Genomic DNA, 15,617 nt, shown 5'->3' with positions numbered 1-15,617 from the left:
CCGCTGGAGCAGCCTAACCAGACAGCCCACCTCTTTCTCAGGGACACAGTTGTGGCCAGGGGCCTTGAAGACAGTGGTCCTGCCTTTCAGTTAGAGCAGAGGTGACCTGAGGGGTCTCCCCATGACTGATGTCAGCTGGATGCTAGAGCTATGGATCCCAAGCACCCGGAAAGGCCACAGCCCCCCTCCCACTGCACAGACCGAGTCCTTCACATTTCTACCTATGGATGCTCTAAGCTGGGGCTCCAAGCCTGCTGCCTGTGAGGGAACCCCTCACCTCACTCCTCAAGCTGCTTGGTGAACCCCCTACCTCACTGCCTACAGCTTTGCTATCTGGCTTTCCAATTCTGGTCACATCATGCCCACACCTGCCCGCTGCTGTAGCTCTGCCCCCCCCCCCCCCCGCCCCCCAGGCCTGGTTTGGGGTGAAACCGTTGCTTATTAGCCAATCTGGACTCCTCTTTCTGTGAATTACCCGGCCTGATTGATATTCATGAGCCGACACATCTGAGGCCTCAGCCAGCTGCCACGTGACTGCTCTCGGCCTCCAGGATGACAGGGGATGTGTGCAGCCCTGAAACACTGCCATGGTCCTCAGATGGGAACAGCGGCGCCTTGGGAACAGCCCCTGGCTGACAGCGTACTCTCTCTGCAGTGGCAAAGACCTGGAGTCAATAAGTAGTAGGTAGGACTTCCAGCCAGAATGACCAAGAGGGCTGGGTGGCCACGGCCTCCCATCATTGCTCCTCTCTCACTGCTTTGGAGGTGCCTTGTGCCTCTCACCCCATACAGAACCTCCATCATTCTTTGGGGATTTATCTGGAGCTAGAATTCAGAATCACCTACCAACTGAGCCGTCCTCCCGTTATTCATGCATGCCACGCCGTTCTGGCCCAGGCCACATAGGTGTATCATTTGTCACTCGGTCCTTTGGGAGGTGAACATGGGGACCTGGACTTCTTTCCTTGGCTTACTGTCTGCTGTCTAGCACTGGGCAGTGATCAGCCAAACTCAAAATGCCTGGCTGCCACGTTTCCCTTGGACCTGATCCTTGGTTCTGGCTTGATACACATCCTCCGGGCCCTTGGAACCATCTGGAAAGAGTGGCCTTCTCCCAGTCTTCAAGTGAGAAAGCAGAGGAAGATTTGGGGGAGTTTCTGGACAGGATCTAGGCTGTGTGGGGTTCCAAGACTATGCTTTGGGGTTAAAAGGCGGCATTTAACCCCTCATCCTGAGGATGGGGATTTTTGGGTGTGATCTTATTTTGGGAGAGAGGATGACTTCTGTTCCAGAAGCTGAGATACTGGGATCAGAATCAAATAAAACACTGGATAGAGCAGGGGTTGGGAGTGGGATTGATCAATACCTACTGCCCTAGCAACTGCCACCTTCTGAATACTTCGGGAGCCAGCAGATGGGAAGAGGGCAGAGGAAGGCACGGCTAGCCTAACAGGACAGGAGGCGGCAGAGTTGAGACTGCTTTTTAGACCTGGCCTGCTGGGAGCACAAGGAAGATGCTGGCTCCTCCAAGGGTCCCCCAGAAACGAGGCCGCAGCATCGGGGAGACAGGCAAAGTGGGGCCTCTGTCTCTGATTCAGGCTCCAAAGTGAGGGCGGCAGCCAGGCCTGGGGAATTGCAAAGAAACCAGAACGCAGAGAAATGAGGCCACGTCCCAGACGAAGCTTCCTAAATTCAAAGTTTTCCCTGGGGGCTTTGGGTCTGAAAGGACAACTCTGGGGGAATAAGATGAACTGGATCTGGCTGGTGGGGTCCCTGAGTACCTTCTCAACTGGGACGGGCACCACTTGCAACCTGCAGCTGCCTCAGGGGTGCACAGAGGTGTGGGGAGCACCTGCATTTGCTGGCCCTCCCTGGCAGGGATGGGAGCTCCCCTTCCTAACTTCTGAGAGAAGTCAGAACACAGGCCCTTACAATGGAGAGAGCGCAAAGTTCACCCAGACCCTAGGGGCTTGAGGAGCACCAACTAGTCCCTAGTAACGCTACTCCTCCTAAAGCTCTGGGGGAAATGGCATCCAGATGTGAAAGGCACACAGGCTGCACCTGGGGAAGGGGTGGAGGGAACAGAAGAGCTATAGAGTAGGTCTGGTTCAAGGGTGGTGCCCAGAAAGGGACATGGGTGGAAGATGTGTTAAAGATGTGTGGGAGAGGGGCCTCGGGAGATGGCTCAGCAGTTAAGAGCAGTGGTTGTTCTTCCAGAGGTTCTGAGTTCAATTCCCAGCAAACACATGGTGGTGCATAACCATCTGTAATGAGATCTTGGTGCCCTCTTCTGGCTTGCAGGCATACATGCAGGCAGAACGCTGTATATGTAATAAATAAATAAATAAATCTAAAAAATAATGTGTGTGATTGCATGCACTTGTGACCCCAATTTCCACATCTTTGCTTCCCCATATCCGCACCTGTGGGCGCAGCCCCTTTCACTGACTGCTCCTGTGTCTGACCGCCTGATCCCCAGCAGGTGGCACTGTTTGGGGAGGTTGGAGAACCTTCTAGAAATGGAGTCCTCTGGGAGGAAGTGGGTCACTGGGACTGGGAGGAACTTTGGGTCCACAGCCTGGCCCTGCTTCTTGGTCATCTCAAGATGTGAGCAAGCAGCATCCTGTTCTCACATTGGCTGTCACACCTGCCCAGACATTGTCTAAAATGACAGACTGCACCCTTAAACCGTGAACCAAAGTTGCAGCGGTCAGGTGTTTGTTTGGTCATAGTAACGAGACAGTTAACTACTATAGATTGTTTCCCAGAATTACATAACTACATAGATTTTCCCCCAGGTGTCTAGGGTGGGCGGTGGTGATATTACCTAGAGATGTGGGAAGGGAGGACTCTTAACTGCTCCCAGGAGGAGGCAGGTTACCATGGCTCCCAGGTTGCCATGTCCTGGTCAAAGGAATAAGGCAGGAGCCACATGAGGACTCCAGGCTGTGTGCCTGAGGGGCCGGGCAGGCAGGAGTTCTTCCTCTACCACACCGGTAGCATGGGCATTCTCTGAACTGTATGACAGTTCAGAGCAGCACCAGGCACGGTTACCTTTCCAGTCACTCTGGAGACTTGCCTCCATTGTATCGAAAGCCCCCAAAGCCAGGGGCCAGAATGCACCTTCAACTGTGCACACTCAAAAAAAAAAAAAAAAAAAAAAAAAATCAATGCAGCTGGAGCCCCACGACTCTACAAGATTTTCTCTCACTGAGCACTGAGGTACGAAGCTTGCATTTTAGGTTCCGAAAACTATCTCACGCTGAACCACTACCCCTCAAAAATGCTCATACTAGAAGCAGAAGGGTTTGGGGTCTGGATCCTATCTCTCTAGGCCAGTGGTTCTCAACCTTCCTAATACCGAGACCCTTTAATACAGCTCCTCGTGTTGGGGTGACCCTCAGCTGTGGAATTACTTTCGTTGCTACTTTGTAACTGTGATTTTGCTACTGTTATGAATCAAAATGTAAATATTTTTGGAGACAGAGGTCTGCCAGAGGGGTCCTGACCCACAGGGTGAGTTCACTGCTCTAGATCTCTGGGGGGGGGGGCACAGTCTGAGGTGTTGTAACAGAAACAGGTGTTTTCTCTTGGTGAGCCTGTGGATGATAAGGTCACATGCTCACCAAGATATTTTTTTTCTCCTTCCAGGTAAAAGGGAAAGAGAGGCTCAGTCTTTAGTCAACCGTGAGGTAGGACCAGAGAGGAGGGGGTGCCTGCTTTCCCCTTGCGCCTTCCTGGAATATTCATCATGAGTGCCGTGGCTCATTTCTCCAGCCTCAGTTTCCCCTGTCTATGATTCCAATAAGTCACTCTGTGAACTGCAGGTGTCCAGGGTGGGCGGTGGTGATATATCCTGGAGTTGGGGAAGGAAGGACTCTCAACAGCTCCCAGGAAGAGGCAGGAGCTGCGGGCACCGTGGGTGTGAATCTGTAGGGATGGATGCATTTGGTGTTGGATCCTGCCCGTGGATCACTGTCAGGATGGGCACCATTAAGGAGAAGTGGGGTTTATTAAGGAAGTGGAGGTGAAGGCATCTTGGATGTCTGGTGATGCTTTAACGAATGTGTAGGTCCCCTCTATCACTCACTGGGCCAACCCCAGCCTAGGGCTTGTGCCGGAACACTCTGGCCTTCAGGGAAGCTGAGTGGGGGAGCCTGCAGGGGGTGGAGGACGAGAACACTGTCTTTGCACTGGGGGATGGGAGGACCACAGGAGAGGGTTTATAGTGTGTGTGTTGGGGCCTCTCCCAGCTCTTGGCATGTCCCAACTTAAGCATCTGTGCTGGATAATTTCATGTCATCGTGACACAGATAGAGTCATCTGAGGGAAGGGAGCTCCCATTGAGAAAATGTCTCCATAATAAACAGCTGTAGGCAAGCCTGTAGGGCACTTCCTTAATAGGGATGGAAGGGGAGGGCCCAGCCCATTGTGGGCGGGGCCATCCCTAGGCTGGTGGTCCTGGGTTCTATAGGAAAGTAGGCTGAGGGAGCCATGGGGAGCAAGCCAGTAAGCAGCACCCCTCCATAGCCCCTGCATCAGCTCCTGCCTCCAGGTTCCAGCCCTGCTTGAGCTCCTGTCTTGACTTCCTTCAGCGATGAACAGTGACATGAAAGTGTAAGCTAAATAGAGCCTCTCCTCCCAAGTTGGTCATGGGGTTCAATCGCAGCAATCAAAGCTGTAACTAAGATGACTTTCCATCAGCTGGTGTGTCTGTCCTGGAAGGACCCTGGGGCCCAGGGAAGTCAATGCCGTGTCATCCAGCCTGCATGTGATGGAGCCGAGACTCAGACCTCCCACCATAGCAATCTAGATATGTGATCTTAGTGGCACAGCAGTGTCTGGAGAAAACTATAAACAGGGTCTTGATCTGGCCCTTGGCCTGTTGTTGATGGATGGATATATATGTATACATATATGTGTGGTGTGTGTGTATATATATATATATATACACACACACACACATATATATATCCACACAAAATGTGAAAATTTTAAATATACATACTTAGTATATAAATATGCATTAAAATATAATTTGACATATAAATACATTTAAATATATTCTTAAAGTTTTCACACTTATCTGGTGTGGTCATATGTGAATGCCCCAGCATGTGTGAAGGTCAGAGGACAACACGGGCGGGGGTGGGGGGAGAGTTTGTTCTCTCCTTCTAAGCTGTGGGGCTCAGGAATTGAACTCATGCTGTCAGGCTTCTCAGCAGGCACCTTTTAGACAACGAGCTGTCTCGATGACCCCTTGTTAATACTCTGGAGAGCTTGGAAAACCTGTTGATCTGTTTGTGGCAACCGCCTGAGAAATGACTTCATGGATTGAATAATGAAGTATGTGTGGACTCCTGGTGTCCTTCCCTTACCTTGGGTGCATGCTTCCCATTTCTGGGCTCTGTCTAGGTGGTGATCCGGAAGCCGCTTGTCCCCACTGCCAGATAGAGCTGGTGCCAACCCTTTGTGTAGCGTCAGGATGGCGCTGACCCCAAATAACCTGCTTCGACAGGATTAGGAGTGGGCACAGGGCTCTGTGCCTGGAGGCTGGGGTCGTTGGGGCCCACGAGTACAGGCCGAGCCTGGGCAGCGCAGTCCTCTCTAGAATAAACGCACATAAGGAGGGATGTGGTGTCACACGGAGCTCTGATGGGGCTGACGTGTCCTGAAGCGGGTGGGGAATGTGTGGGGTGTGTGTGAGAGCTCTCATGAGAGAGCTCCAGCTTCAGGGGAGAGCATGGTACAGGGGAGCAAGGAGCAGCCCAAGCTTTAAGAAGCCACTCTGCAGGGGGAAAGGCCTAGCCATTCCCAGTGAGGCAGACGGAGAGAGAACAGGCACACAGCCCCGGAGGCTTCATTCCCAGGACCCGAGCGTGAGTTCCATTTCCTCCCGGCCTTACCGAAGGGTTAAAGTCATTTTCATTAAAATTTAAATTCCGGCAGGCACCCTCTCCCTCCTTCCCCGTCCTTTGAACGTTTTTGACTGGCAACCATTTCATATTTCAATCTCGGCAGAACAAATTGAATTAGATGTTGAGCCTGAGCTCGGCTCTGTTTGGGAAAGCCTGAGTGCACAGCCCCAGCTGATCCTGCCCCAGCCGTCCTTAGCGGTGGCTGTGGCTGCAGACTGTGGGGAGGCTGCAGGGCAGGGGGGTGGCAGAGGCGACGGGACATATGGGGGAAGGGGGCTGCCTTGCACCTGTGACCATTTTCTTAAAAAAAACAAAACAAAAAACTTATTTTTATTGATGTGTCTCTTTGTGTGTGGCAAATGAGTGCAATTGCCTGTGGAAGCCAGAAGGGGGCGCTGGGTCCTCTGGAGCTGGAGTTAATGGGTAGTCTTGAGTGTGGCTCACCTCACGTAGGTGCTGGGAACTGAACCTGGGTCCTCTGGAAGAGCAGTAACTCTCTTAACTGCTGGGTCATCTTTCCAGCACCCCATGTGTGCATTTCAAGGCCTAGGACACCCTCTGGAGTCCATCCAGCAAGGAATGCCATATCTCAAGGAAGACACAGAGGTACCCTGGTTTGCCCTCAGGGCCGGGCCCAGCCTGGGTTTGATGAAGGAATGTGTGAATGAGGGTCAGGTTTTGCTGACTCTATTTTCTCCACCTGCAACAGGATGCCTGTTCTGATATGGCTGTCGTTGACTGGAGAGTGACAAGATGCAGGCACCCTTCCAGTCAGGGTGCTCATTAGGACCTGAGCTAGGGGCTCATGGCCTCCATCCAGCCTTTGCTGTGAGCCAGTGGCCAGCGGGACAAGGCCTGCTCCATCTCAAACCTCCATGCTGGCTCAGACTCCACTCTGTTCCCTGGATGTCCCTTCTCAGCTGGCCCGTGAGTCCCACCTGGGCTCTCGGAAGGACTCACAGGCTGAGGGTGGAGCCACATGAGGGTATTCACGTCCCAACCACCAGAGCCTACCTGTGTGAGGAACCACGGGGTGGGTGACGCTGAGTCTAGTCTCTGCCCCAGGCTGCTGGTGAGAGAGACTATCCCCCCCAGATGCTTGCTGGACCCACAGGCTCCTCCTGCCTTGTGAGGCTCACTGAGGCCCAGGCCTGTTCTGCTTACATCTTCTAAGGCTCCCCAGATGTGCTGGGCACTGGACACCCCCAAGTTCTATTTATGTGTGTATGATTATATATGTGGCATGGAGTGGGGCACGGGGGTGGTGTGGGGAGGGGACTGGAAAGAGGTACATGTGGAAGCCAGACGTTCACTGTATCCACTGAAACTCAGGTCTCTCACTCAGCCCAGAGTTCACTGACTGGCTAGACTCACTGTCCATCCATCCATCCATCCATCCATCCATCCATCCATCCATCCATCCAAGGACCTGTTCGTCTCTACCCTATAAGATCTGAGATTAGGGGTGCACACCACCTTGCCTGGCTGGCATGGGTGCTGGGACCTGGGTTCAGAGAAGCCACCTGCTGAGCTCTAGGCTCAAAGGCCAATCAGGCAGAGCACAGGTCGTCAGATCCTAGGCCAAGTGGCACAGGTGTGGACCCTGCTCTGACCTGAGGAGTTTAAGATGGCGTCAGACAGCAGCTTTCTGCCCTAGGCTGTCCTGGCTGAGGTGCTGTGGCATGTGGGTGCACCGTGAGTGGGTGGGTCAGTTTCTAATGACCCACAGCGACATGGGCCGTGGTTCTCGATCCACTTGTGTGGCAAGCATTCAAGTTGACCCCTCTGTGCATCGCCATGGTGGAGGCTGGTGCGGGGCGCCATCTGAGTGACAGAGTGACATCATGGTAGAGGGAGAGGCAATTCTAGGCTCTGCCGTTTACTGCTTAGTCCTCAGCACCCCTGAACTATAACAAGGTGCCTGCCCCACCCACAGGGCATGGCCCCAGCTTCCTGAACCTGGCGTGGGGTCCAGGCCAATCTGGAAGGCAGGACCTCATCCCCACAAAGAATTCATAGGCCAAGACTCTCACATAAAGTCGGAAAGCCCAGTGCTCAGGGTCCTGTCCAGTGCATCTGCAGTCCTCGGTGACAACAGCTCAAATGTTAGACTAGTGTCTCCTCAGGTCTTCCTGGTTGGATGGGTGAGGTTAGCATGACTAAGATAGCCATGCCAGTCACCTGCACTGAACAGACACCCCTCAAACTCAAAACGATTTAAGTCCTAAGCTTCTCGCTTGAGAGGTGGGGCTGGGTCTGGGGCCGGACAGTGGTGAAGGGCTGTAGCCTTGCTCCCTGACTGGTGCTGTGTCCTCCTCTGGCTGATGGTGCATCCACGTTCATGGAGAGGCTGTGCTAGGGTGCCCAGCCAGAGTCACCTTTCGAAGCCTCTGGTGTGGCGAGGCCTCGGTGGGGCTCCCAGGGCCATCAGTGGTGCTAGTGCAGTTCAATGCAGGTCAGGGCTTGGAAGGATGCATCATGAAGACTAGGAAGGGGCCCCGGTGATGAGGTAGAGTCCCCAGCTCTGTCCACTGGCCAGCAGTCCTGTAGAGGGCGCAGCAGGGCTGCGGGAGCCTGGCTGGGTGGGGCCTGGTGGCTGTGGCCAGGGCTGAGCTTCTGGTCCCCGCCCAGACAGCAGCTCATTCCTGCCAGGAGTCTACAGTGGCTGTGCACCCTGTCACCCATCCCAGAGTCTGGCCAGTCACGCCACAGGAGAACGCCAGGCCCGAGCTCCTCACGGAGTCACCTCCCAAGCGTTACCCAGTGCAGGAGCCGGGCTCAGCAGCTGCTCAACACGCCACTGGTGCAGTCTGCAGAAAAGTTGTTCTCATGACCGGTACTTGCCACAAGCTTTTGTCTCCTCTGGTCCTGACCCATGGAGACCTCCTGTACCGCACTGCCCGGCCCCGGGGCCCTGGGGCCATGCACCCTCGCAGTGTCAGCTCACAGCTCGAGAGCTTGCTCGCTGTCACCGTTGTCTGCATCTTCCAGTTGCTCCAGGATCCCATCCAACACCGCAGACCGCTTTTTCTTCGGGGGCTCTGTGGAGAGGGTTCAGCAGTGAGTCGGGGAGGCAGAGGTGTGTGGGGCGGGCACGAGGAGAGAGCAAACGGGGGATGAGCCAGGGAGGGATAAACCAAGGAAGAGAACAAACACAGCTCTGGTCAGTCCAGCCTCAGCTGGGCGTCTCCTGCCTCCCATGGATGGCAATCACCTGTCTCCCACCCTCGCCACACAGAAAAGGACCCACTTTAGGGAGCCAGTGGTCCACCTGATGGCTGGCTCCTCCCTGCCATCCAGAGACCTAGTCAACCCAGGCAACAGCTGGGCTGAAGCAGAAGAAGCCAGCTTCATTTCTATTTCAGCAGTGGACTCAATGTTAGGTGCACAGCTGCAGTGGCCAAGGAATCCAGAGGGGTATGGGGACCTTAGCAATGAGGGTAGCTTTGGAGCAAAGGGGTTATTTGATCTGGGCTTTTATGAGTGCATAGGAGTTTTCCAAGGGGAAGGCACAAGGGGGAGGGATTTAGACACATAGCTGTTCCAAATGCCACCACTGAGTACCTACTATGCTACGGCGCTAGTGTCCTCAACAACCCCACAGACAAGGAACCCGGGAGGCCAGCTCTGGGCTGCTAGTCTCACCAGTCCCATTGCTGGTCTAACCATCCATTCACCAGTGAAAGCCTATTTTGTAAAGAGGCTGCTCACCCTAATCCCTGCCTTCAGGACACTCTTAACTCCTTCCGGGAAGCCCTCCGGGTGCAGTCACCTCACCCTTTACCTACAGGGCAGTCAACAGCACCATGTGGGTGGAGCGCCTGGCTCAGCCATGGATGACCTTGGCTCTCATCTCATGCTTCCCATCCTTACAAGGATATGAACCCTGCCTTCCATGGCAGTCCCTGGCCCGGCCGCTCTCACTCCCTCCCCATCAGCCTTGCCTTCCCTAGGCTCTCCCACACCTTAGCTGTGGCTGGCCCCTGAGGAGACTTGAGCCCACGGGCACCCTCTGTAGCTACCATGCTGCTCACTGAATCACCCGCAGGTTTGTAGAGCCTACATCCTGGTCTGTCTTGCCTCAGCTCCCCACACTTCCCTGGCACAGCCTGAGTTCTCCCACCATGCACTAGGCCCTTCTGTTTGGGACTGCATCCCTGGCTGGGGGTCCTATGAGACCCCTAGGTAGGAGAGGCAGGAACAGAGAGCTGCAGGGCTTCGCTGCCTGGAGATGACAAGGGAGGTGGGGGCACTGGCTGGGAGCCGAGGCCTGTCAGCTCTGTCATCATGGCCGACTGTGGAAAGGGGAGGCAGCGGCCCGGCTCCCTGCAGCGTCCTCTCTCCACTCTGCGCCTCAGGCCCGCTGCACAATGGCCTCAGGAAATTGGATCGTGGGCAGGTAATAGGGCTGGAAATAGACAACAACAAAGCGGGGCCCATCTGTGTCTGGCACCCCTCCCGCTGCTACTCTGGTGGGTATCTGGGACAGACTGGTTGGGGAGAAGCCGCCGGGGGCAGGTGTCCCTCAGGTATCCTTGCTGTTTCAGAGCCGACCCCGGCCTCCAGCACAGGCCCTTCTGCCACTGTGATGGTCCTCCCAGCATCTCCATGTTGGAGGCAATAGAGGGACCCAGTCAAGCCAATTCTAGAGCCCATCCCCCTCTCCTGCAGAACCTCTGCTTTGCCCTGTCCCTGGTGGAAGCCAAATTGTCATACTGTTGGCGACCAGTCCACAGGAGCCGGCCACTTCCCTGTCCTGGTACCCATCTCTCTTGCCTCAGGGCTGTTGCACTGCCGTGGCCTGTCTGGAATGCTCTGGTGGGCTGCTCTGGGGCCTCATGCCTGTGGTGGAACATCTTTGGTCCCCTGCAGTACCCATACGACCTTTTGGTTTCACTGCTGTGTCACTTACTATAAGGCAGGGATGCCTGTCATGCCCACCCCTGTGCTCCAATGCCTAGAACTGTCTCAGTACAGGCAGCCCTCAGAGAATGTCTGCAAAGAGACTGACTGACTGACTGACGAGGGCCAGGGTACAACAGGGCTCAAAGGGATCAGGCTATGGCAGGAGGAGCAGAGAGAAGAACGTACAAAGCCAAGGATGGTTTCCATCATCAACACCCCGCCACACACACGCACATGCACACTTCTCTCACCACAGAGACTGGACAACACTTGCTTGGAGCCCCAGTCAGGAGCCAACTGACTTCTGGCTAGGACTTGTGAACACTGCCCTGCTAACAGTCCTCAGAGAAGAAGCCTTGGGGACGACTTCATGGTATCCGTCGCCCTTAGCCTGTGCTCACGGCAGCAGCCAGGCCGAGTCTCTGCTCAGAGCAGGGCCCCTTATTCCAAGTTTGTATCCACTTTCTGAACAGCTGCTCTCTGGAGCACCCAGGTGCAAGGAACACCTTTGCCTGTGCTCATTCCCTTAGCCACTGGGTCTCCTGCTTGCCAGTGGATGCTCCATGCTCTGCCTCTAGGGAGCGCTGGGCTGTCTCTTACCACATGTGAGCCACCCCCCCAACCCCCCCCCCCCCCCGCAACCCATGGGTGCAGACTGTGCTCTAAGTGGGTGCTCCGTTCACTCCCTGTCATTAGTGATACTTGGGGAACCCTTGTGTAGGTGCCACTCTGCCCAGGCCCCATCTAGAGGCCCCAGAGGCCCTACAACAAGGAACCAGTCCCCTTGAAGCCCTGGGCTCCACTGAGGCTGCCCCTGTGACTTCTGCTTTTGCTGATTTGTTTGGCCCAGTGTGAGTGACGGATGGACCATCTGCCACCCACAGAACCAATGAGAGTAGCCCAGGGCTTGAGGACAAACCAGCAACTCCTTCAATTGCAGGCTAGAAAACAACAGTTGTCCAGGGAGGTACTAGGGGCTGGGACACAGGGGCCAGGAAGTGACCACAACTCCAGGACCCCAGACCAACAGAATCTGCCATCACCAGCCATGTCACCCTGAGTATGTCTCCCCTACTCTCTGCCACCTCCTGGGGTGGCTGTAAGAATGGGGTGGGTGCACCTTACTGATGGGTCAGGCTCAAGTCCACAGCCAGGTATCAGTGTTAGACCCCTCCTCCTCCCCATTTTGCCCTGTAGACCAGCTGGGCCCTGTCTCGGCTGCTGCCACCCAGCCCTCCCCCCAGCCCTGCTGGCCTGTTTCCACATGGAGTGCCGGCTCCGCCTGGCAGGAACAGCTGTGGAAACCCCGCTTCCCCGTGTCGGAGGCCTCCGTGGGCCTTCACCAAACAAACACAAAGCAGAACCCGGGGAAGGTGTGAAATAAATAAACGGAACAAGCCGTGCATTTTCCTTCCACGGCGCAGCTGCTCCTGAAGATAAACAACAAGTGACTGTCACCAAACATCAATACCGAGAAATGAACTTGACAAAAAGCTCGTCCGGCCCCCAACAGGCCCCCAGTCCTGCCCCCTCCCCCCAACCTCCAAACACCCACTTCTGCATTTCTCCAGTTCCCACCTAATGGTTTTATTTTTCAATTAATTCCTTGACAGAATGCCAGCCCGCATCTTTCCCTTCCCTGGCTGGCAATGTCGCCTGCGTGGAAGGCACCGGCAAGCGGGCGGGGAAGAACAGGAGAAAGGGCTCCATGGGATGAGAGGAGGGCTGACAGGGAGAAAGGATGCTGGAAGGGCCCTGTGAAGGGGCAGGCGAGACAGAAGCAGCCCAGGAGGGGAAGCCAGTGGGCCAGCAGCAGACCCTGCCGCTCTGGCTGGAGGCTGCACACAAGCTTTCCCTGTCTGGGATCAGTTCTTGGATGAAGAGGAAATTGCTAAGCACAAGCTGTCTGTGCTGGCCATCCCTGGAACCCCAGAACCAGGGAGGCTCGCACAGGAAGATGGTCTGAGCCTGGTGGTACGAGGCCAGCCTGGACAATGGAGAGATCCATTTCAAAATGCAGGAAGTGACCAGCCACAAGGCCTTCAAGACTTTGGATAGCACAAGTGTGTACACTCAGTTGCCAGGAAGCACGGGCCAAGATAGATAAGAAGTGTTAAGTGTTCCATCAAGTGTCTCTGACGGCCAGCACCCAGCAATAAGGTGGCTGAGCTGGCATGGGTGAGCTGGGACACTGGCAGGGGTGGGGCTCTAGGTGCCTGTGAGGTTGCTGCAGCAGGCTGAGCGCAGATCCCTCTTCTAGGAATCCCACAAGTTGGGTACACGATCCCTGAGCTCTGTAGAAGTCCCGTGGGTACAGACAGGCTCTCCTGGTGCTGAGCTCACTCTGGGGCCTTTTCCTCATACCACAGCCAAGCCCAAGGTGCCACAGACACTCACCCTGCAGTGGAAAGTGCCAGCTCTGCTTCAGGGTCTCAGCAGAAGCAGGAGCAGAGTGAGTCACAAGGCAGTATTCACACAGAGACTGATCCAAAGCCCAAAAGACCTACCTCAAAGGCCAGGAACGTGGCTCTTACTTAAGTGGGTTGTATTCAAATGGACCACATGGGCAGTGGGGTTTGCTCCTCACAGACACATTCTCTACTGTAATAGCCCAGAGTGAAGGACCTAAATGCTAGGAGGTTGTGAAGTGGCCACAGGCTAACTTCTCTCCAAATGTCTATCCTGGGCATCTTCCTGGCTGTAGGTCCAGATAACTGGACTGGTCCTGTGCATGGGGAGCCCCAACCTAGACCATGGTGGGCTTAACCCAAGGTAGGGAAGGGATACATGCTGGCCTGGGGTCTTCTGTCCTTGGTCTATGTGAGGGTGGGCTATAGGGGCTGGGAACCCTGTGCAGTCTTGGGAGAGCAGCAAGTGTCGGGGTGAAGGAAACTTGATGCAAAGAGAGAGCAAGCACAGGGAGAGGGAAGGTGAGGGGAGGAGAGGAGAGCTTAAGGGAAGGTGAGGGGAGGAAAGGAGAGGTTAAGGGGAGGCAAGGGGAGGCGCCCGCAGCCCTGCTTGGCCTGGAGACCCAGTTTCATTATTATCTTCTCTTCTTTCTGGGTCCAAGAAGAGATGACATGGAGAAACGTGGTGACGGAGGAACCAGGAGACACAGCGTTGGGAGGACCGTGTGCCGTGGGCTGGGCACCAGGGAGCGCATGTCTCAGAAATGCACAGTGGCTCTGCAGGCTTCCTTGTGGGATGTAGGACCAGCGGGACCTGATTTCCTAAGAGTGGCTTGAAACTGATTTCCAGGTCAGATCTTCCAGTGGCCAAACACTGATGAATCCAATACTGTTTTGTGTTCACATGTCACTGGCAAGGCCCCGATGGCTCAGCTGGTGGCCTCCAGTCTACGTGCTTCCTGCTGCCTATCACAGGCACTCAGGGCGGCCACTGAAGCTGTTTCCCTGGCTTCCCCTGGTTGGGCCAGGCTGCACGTCAGGTACGAGGGCCAGCCTGTATCCTCTGGTCTCTGGGCCCCGCCCAGGATGGTGGCCAGGCCCTGCCCCTCCCACACCGCCCTGCGGTACTTCTGTCAGTTTAATTCTGTGATCGATGAGAAGGAGCAGGCGAGATGGCCCAGCACAGCTGGCTTCCCCGTTAGCCCTAGCAGGGATTCGTGGGCTTGCCGGCGACGGCTGAGAGAAATGTTTGCAGAACGCACAGAACACAAGTCAATAACAATTTAGTGGGATTGGGAGCAGGTCCCTTCCTCGCACGGACAGTCGCTCCCAGGGGAGGGTGGCACAGTGTGCAGGACATTGTCAAATCGCTCAGAGTGGAAGGCTCAGGTGTTTGTGTGTTGGGGGGGGGGGGTGTGAGAGGGAGGCAGGGGGTGTGGCTGGGCCACACCTGCCCCAGCTGGCCCCAAGGACTTGCAGGCTCCCAGTATAATTTCACCGAGGTTGCTGCCTGAAGGCCCTTCCATGGGTCCCTGTCCATCTGCACCTTGGCCAGGAGCTGCCCACATGGCTTCACTTCGTGAGCTTCAATTCCCGTCACCAGCTGTGGTGACCAGGGGGAGTGATAAGTACCCTGAGTTCTCGAGGCAGCCTCTTGTATCCCCCTGCCCTCCTGGGACCCAGAGCTACAGTCTGGGATGCCCAGTGGAAGGGCTGGCACAGCCAGGTCTCTGGAAGAACGAGAGGTGCCCAGATGAAGGGCTGAAGTGTGGAGCTTACACAAAACCCCCATCTCTGGGGAGCTGGAAGGAGGCACGGCCAGGGGATGTTTTGAATAATAAATTCTGCGACTTCACTTGCTTGAACTTTCCGCCTATGATTTTGAAAGCCCGATGATTATGTCTTCATGGCTCAGATCAAGGAGGCCCATTTGCAGGGACTGATGGGGGATAACGGGCTCTTGTGGTCCCTGGTCTTTCGAAAGCGTGCCATCCTGCCGATGATGGAGGTGTGGAATGGGGGTGTGTAGAAACGCTGGCAGGCTTTAAATATCATCTGTATGCTGATAACTTCAAATTTATATTGCAGCCCAGCCTTCGCCCCAGAGCTCTGAACTCATCCATCTATCTGCTAATATCCCTGGGGCATCCTGGGATGTTACAAACCCAGCTTGGTCAGACTCCCAACTCTGCACCTGTTCCTGGCTTCCCAGGTTTGCTCAGCACCCGGGCACCACCCCCTGCCTTCTCTAATGCCACCCTGGACAGCTCTCCCTTCCCCCAACACAACCAGTCTCCCAGCTGCTTCCCGCCCTGCAGCCTTTGGCTGTGGTCCTGGCCACCATCTTTGGATGACCCCAGTGTGATCCCCAGGCCTGGTTCCAGCT

General features: G+C 55.3%; 1 protein-coding gene across 1 annotated transcript in view; it reads right to left on the bottom strand.

The window, feature by feature from the left end:
* Positions 1–7,777: 7,777 nt before the first annotated feature.
* Positions 7,778–15,617, bottom strand: part of Rbm19 (RNA binding motif protein 19) — an 85,972-nt gene continuing 78,132 nt past the window's right edge. The window contains exon 24 of the mRNA XM_076922621.1: positions 7,778–8,959. Within this exon, the coding sequence (XP_076778736.1) occupies positions 8,862–8,959 (98 nt within the window). The 3' untranslated portion in view covers positions 7,778–8,861. The remainder of the gene's footprint in view (positions 8,960–15,617) is intronic.

The sequence above is a fragment of the Arvicanthis niloticus genome, chromosome 24 (genome assembly GCF_011762505.2).
Source record: "Arvicanthis niloticus isolate mArvNil1 chromosome 24, mArvNil1.pat.X, whole genome shotgun sequence".
NCBI classification, from domain to species: Eukaryota; Metazoa; Chordata; class Mammalia; order Rodentia; family Muridae; genus Arvicanthis; species Arvicanthis niloticus.
Note: the sequence above shows the minus strand (reverse complement) of the source record. Positions and strands in the feature narration are given on the sequence as shown.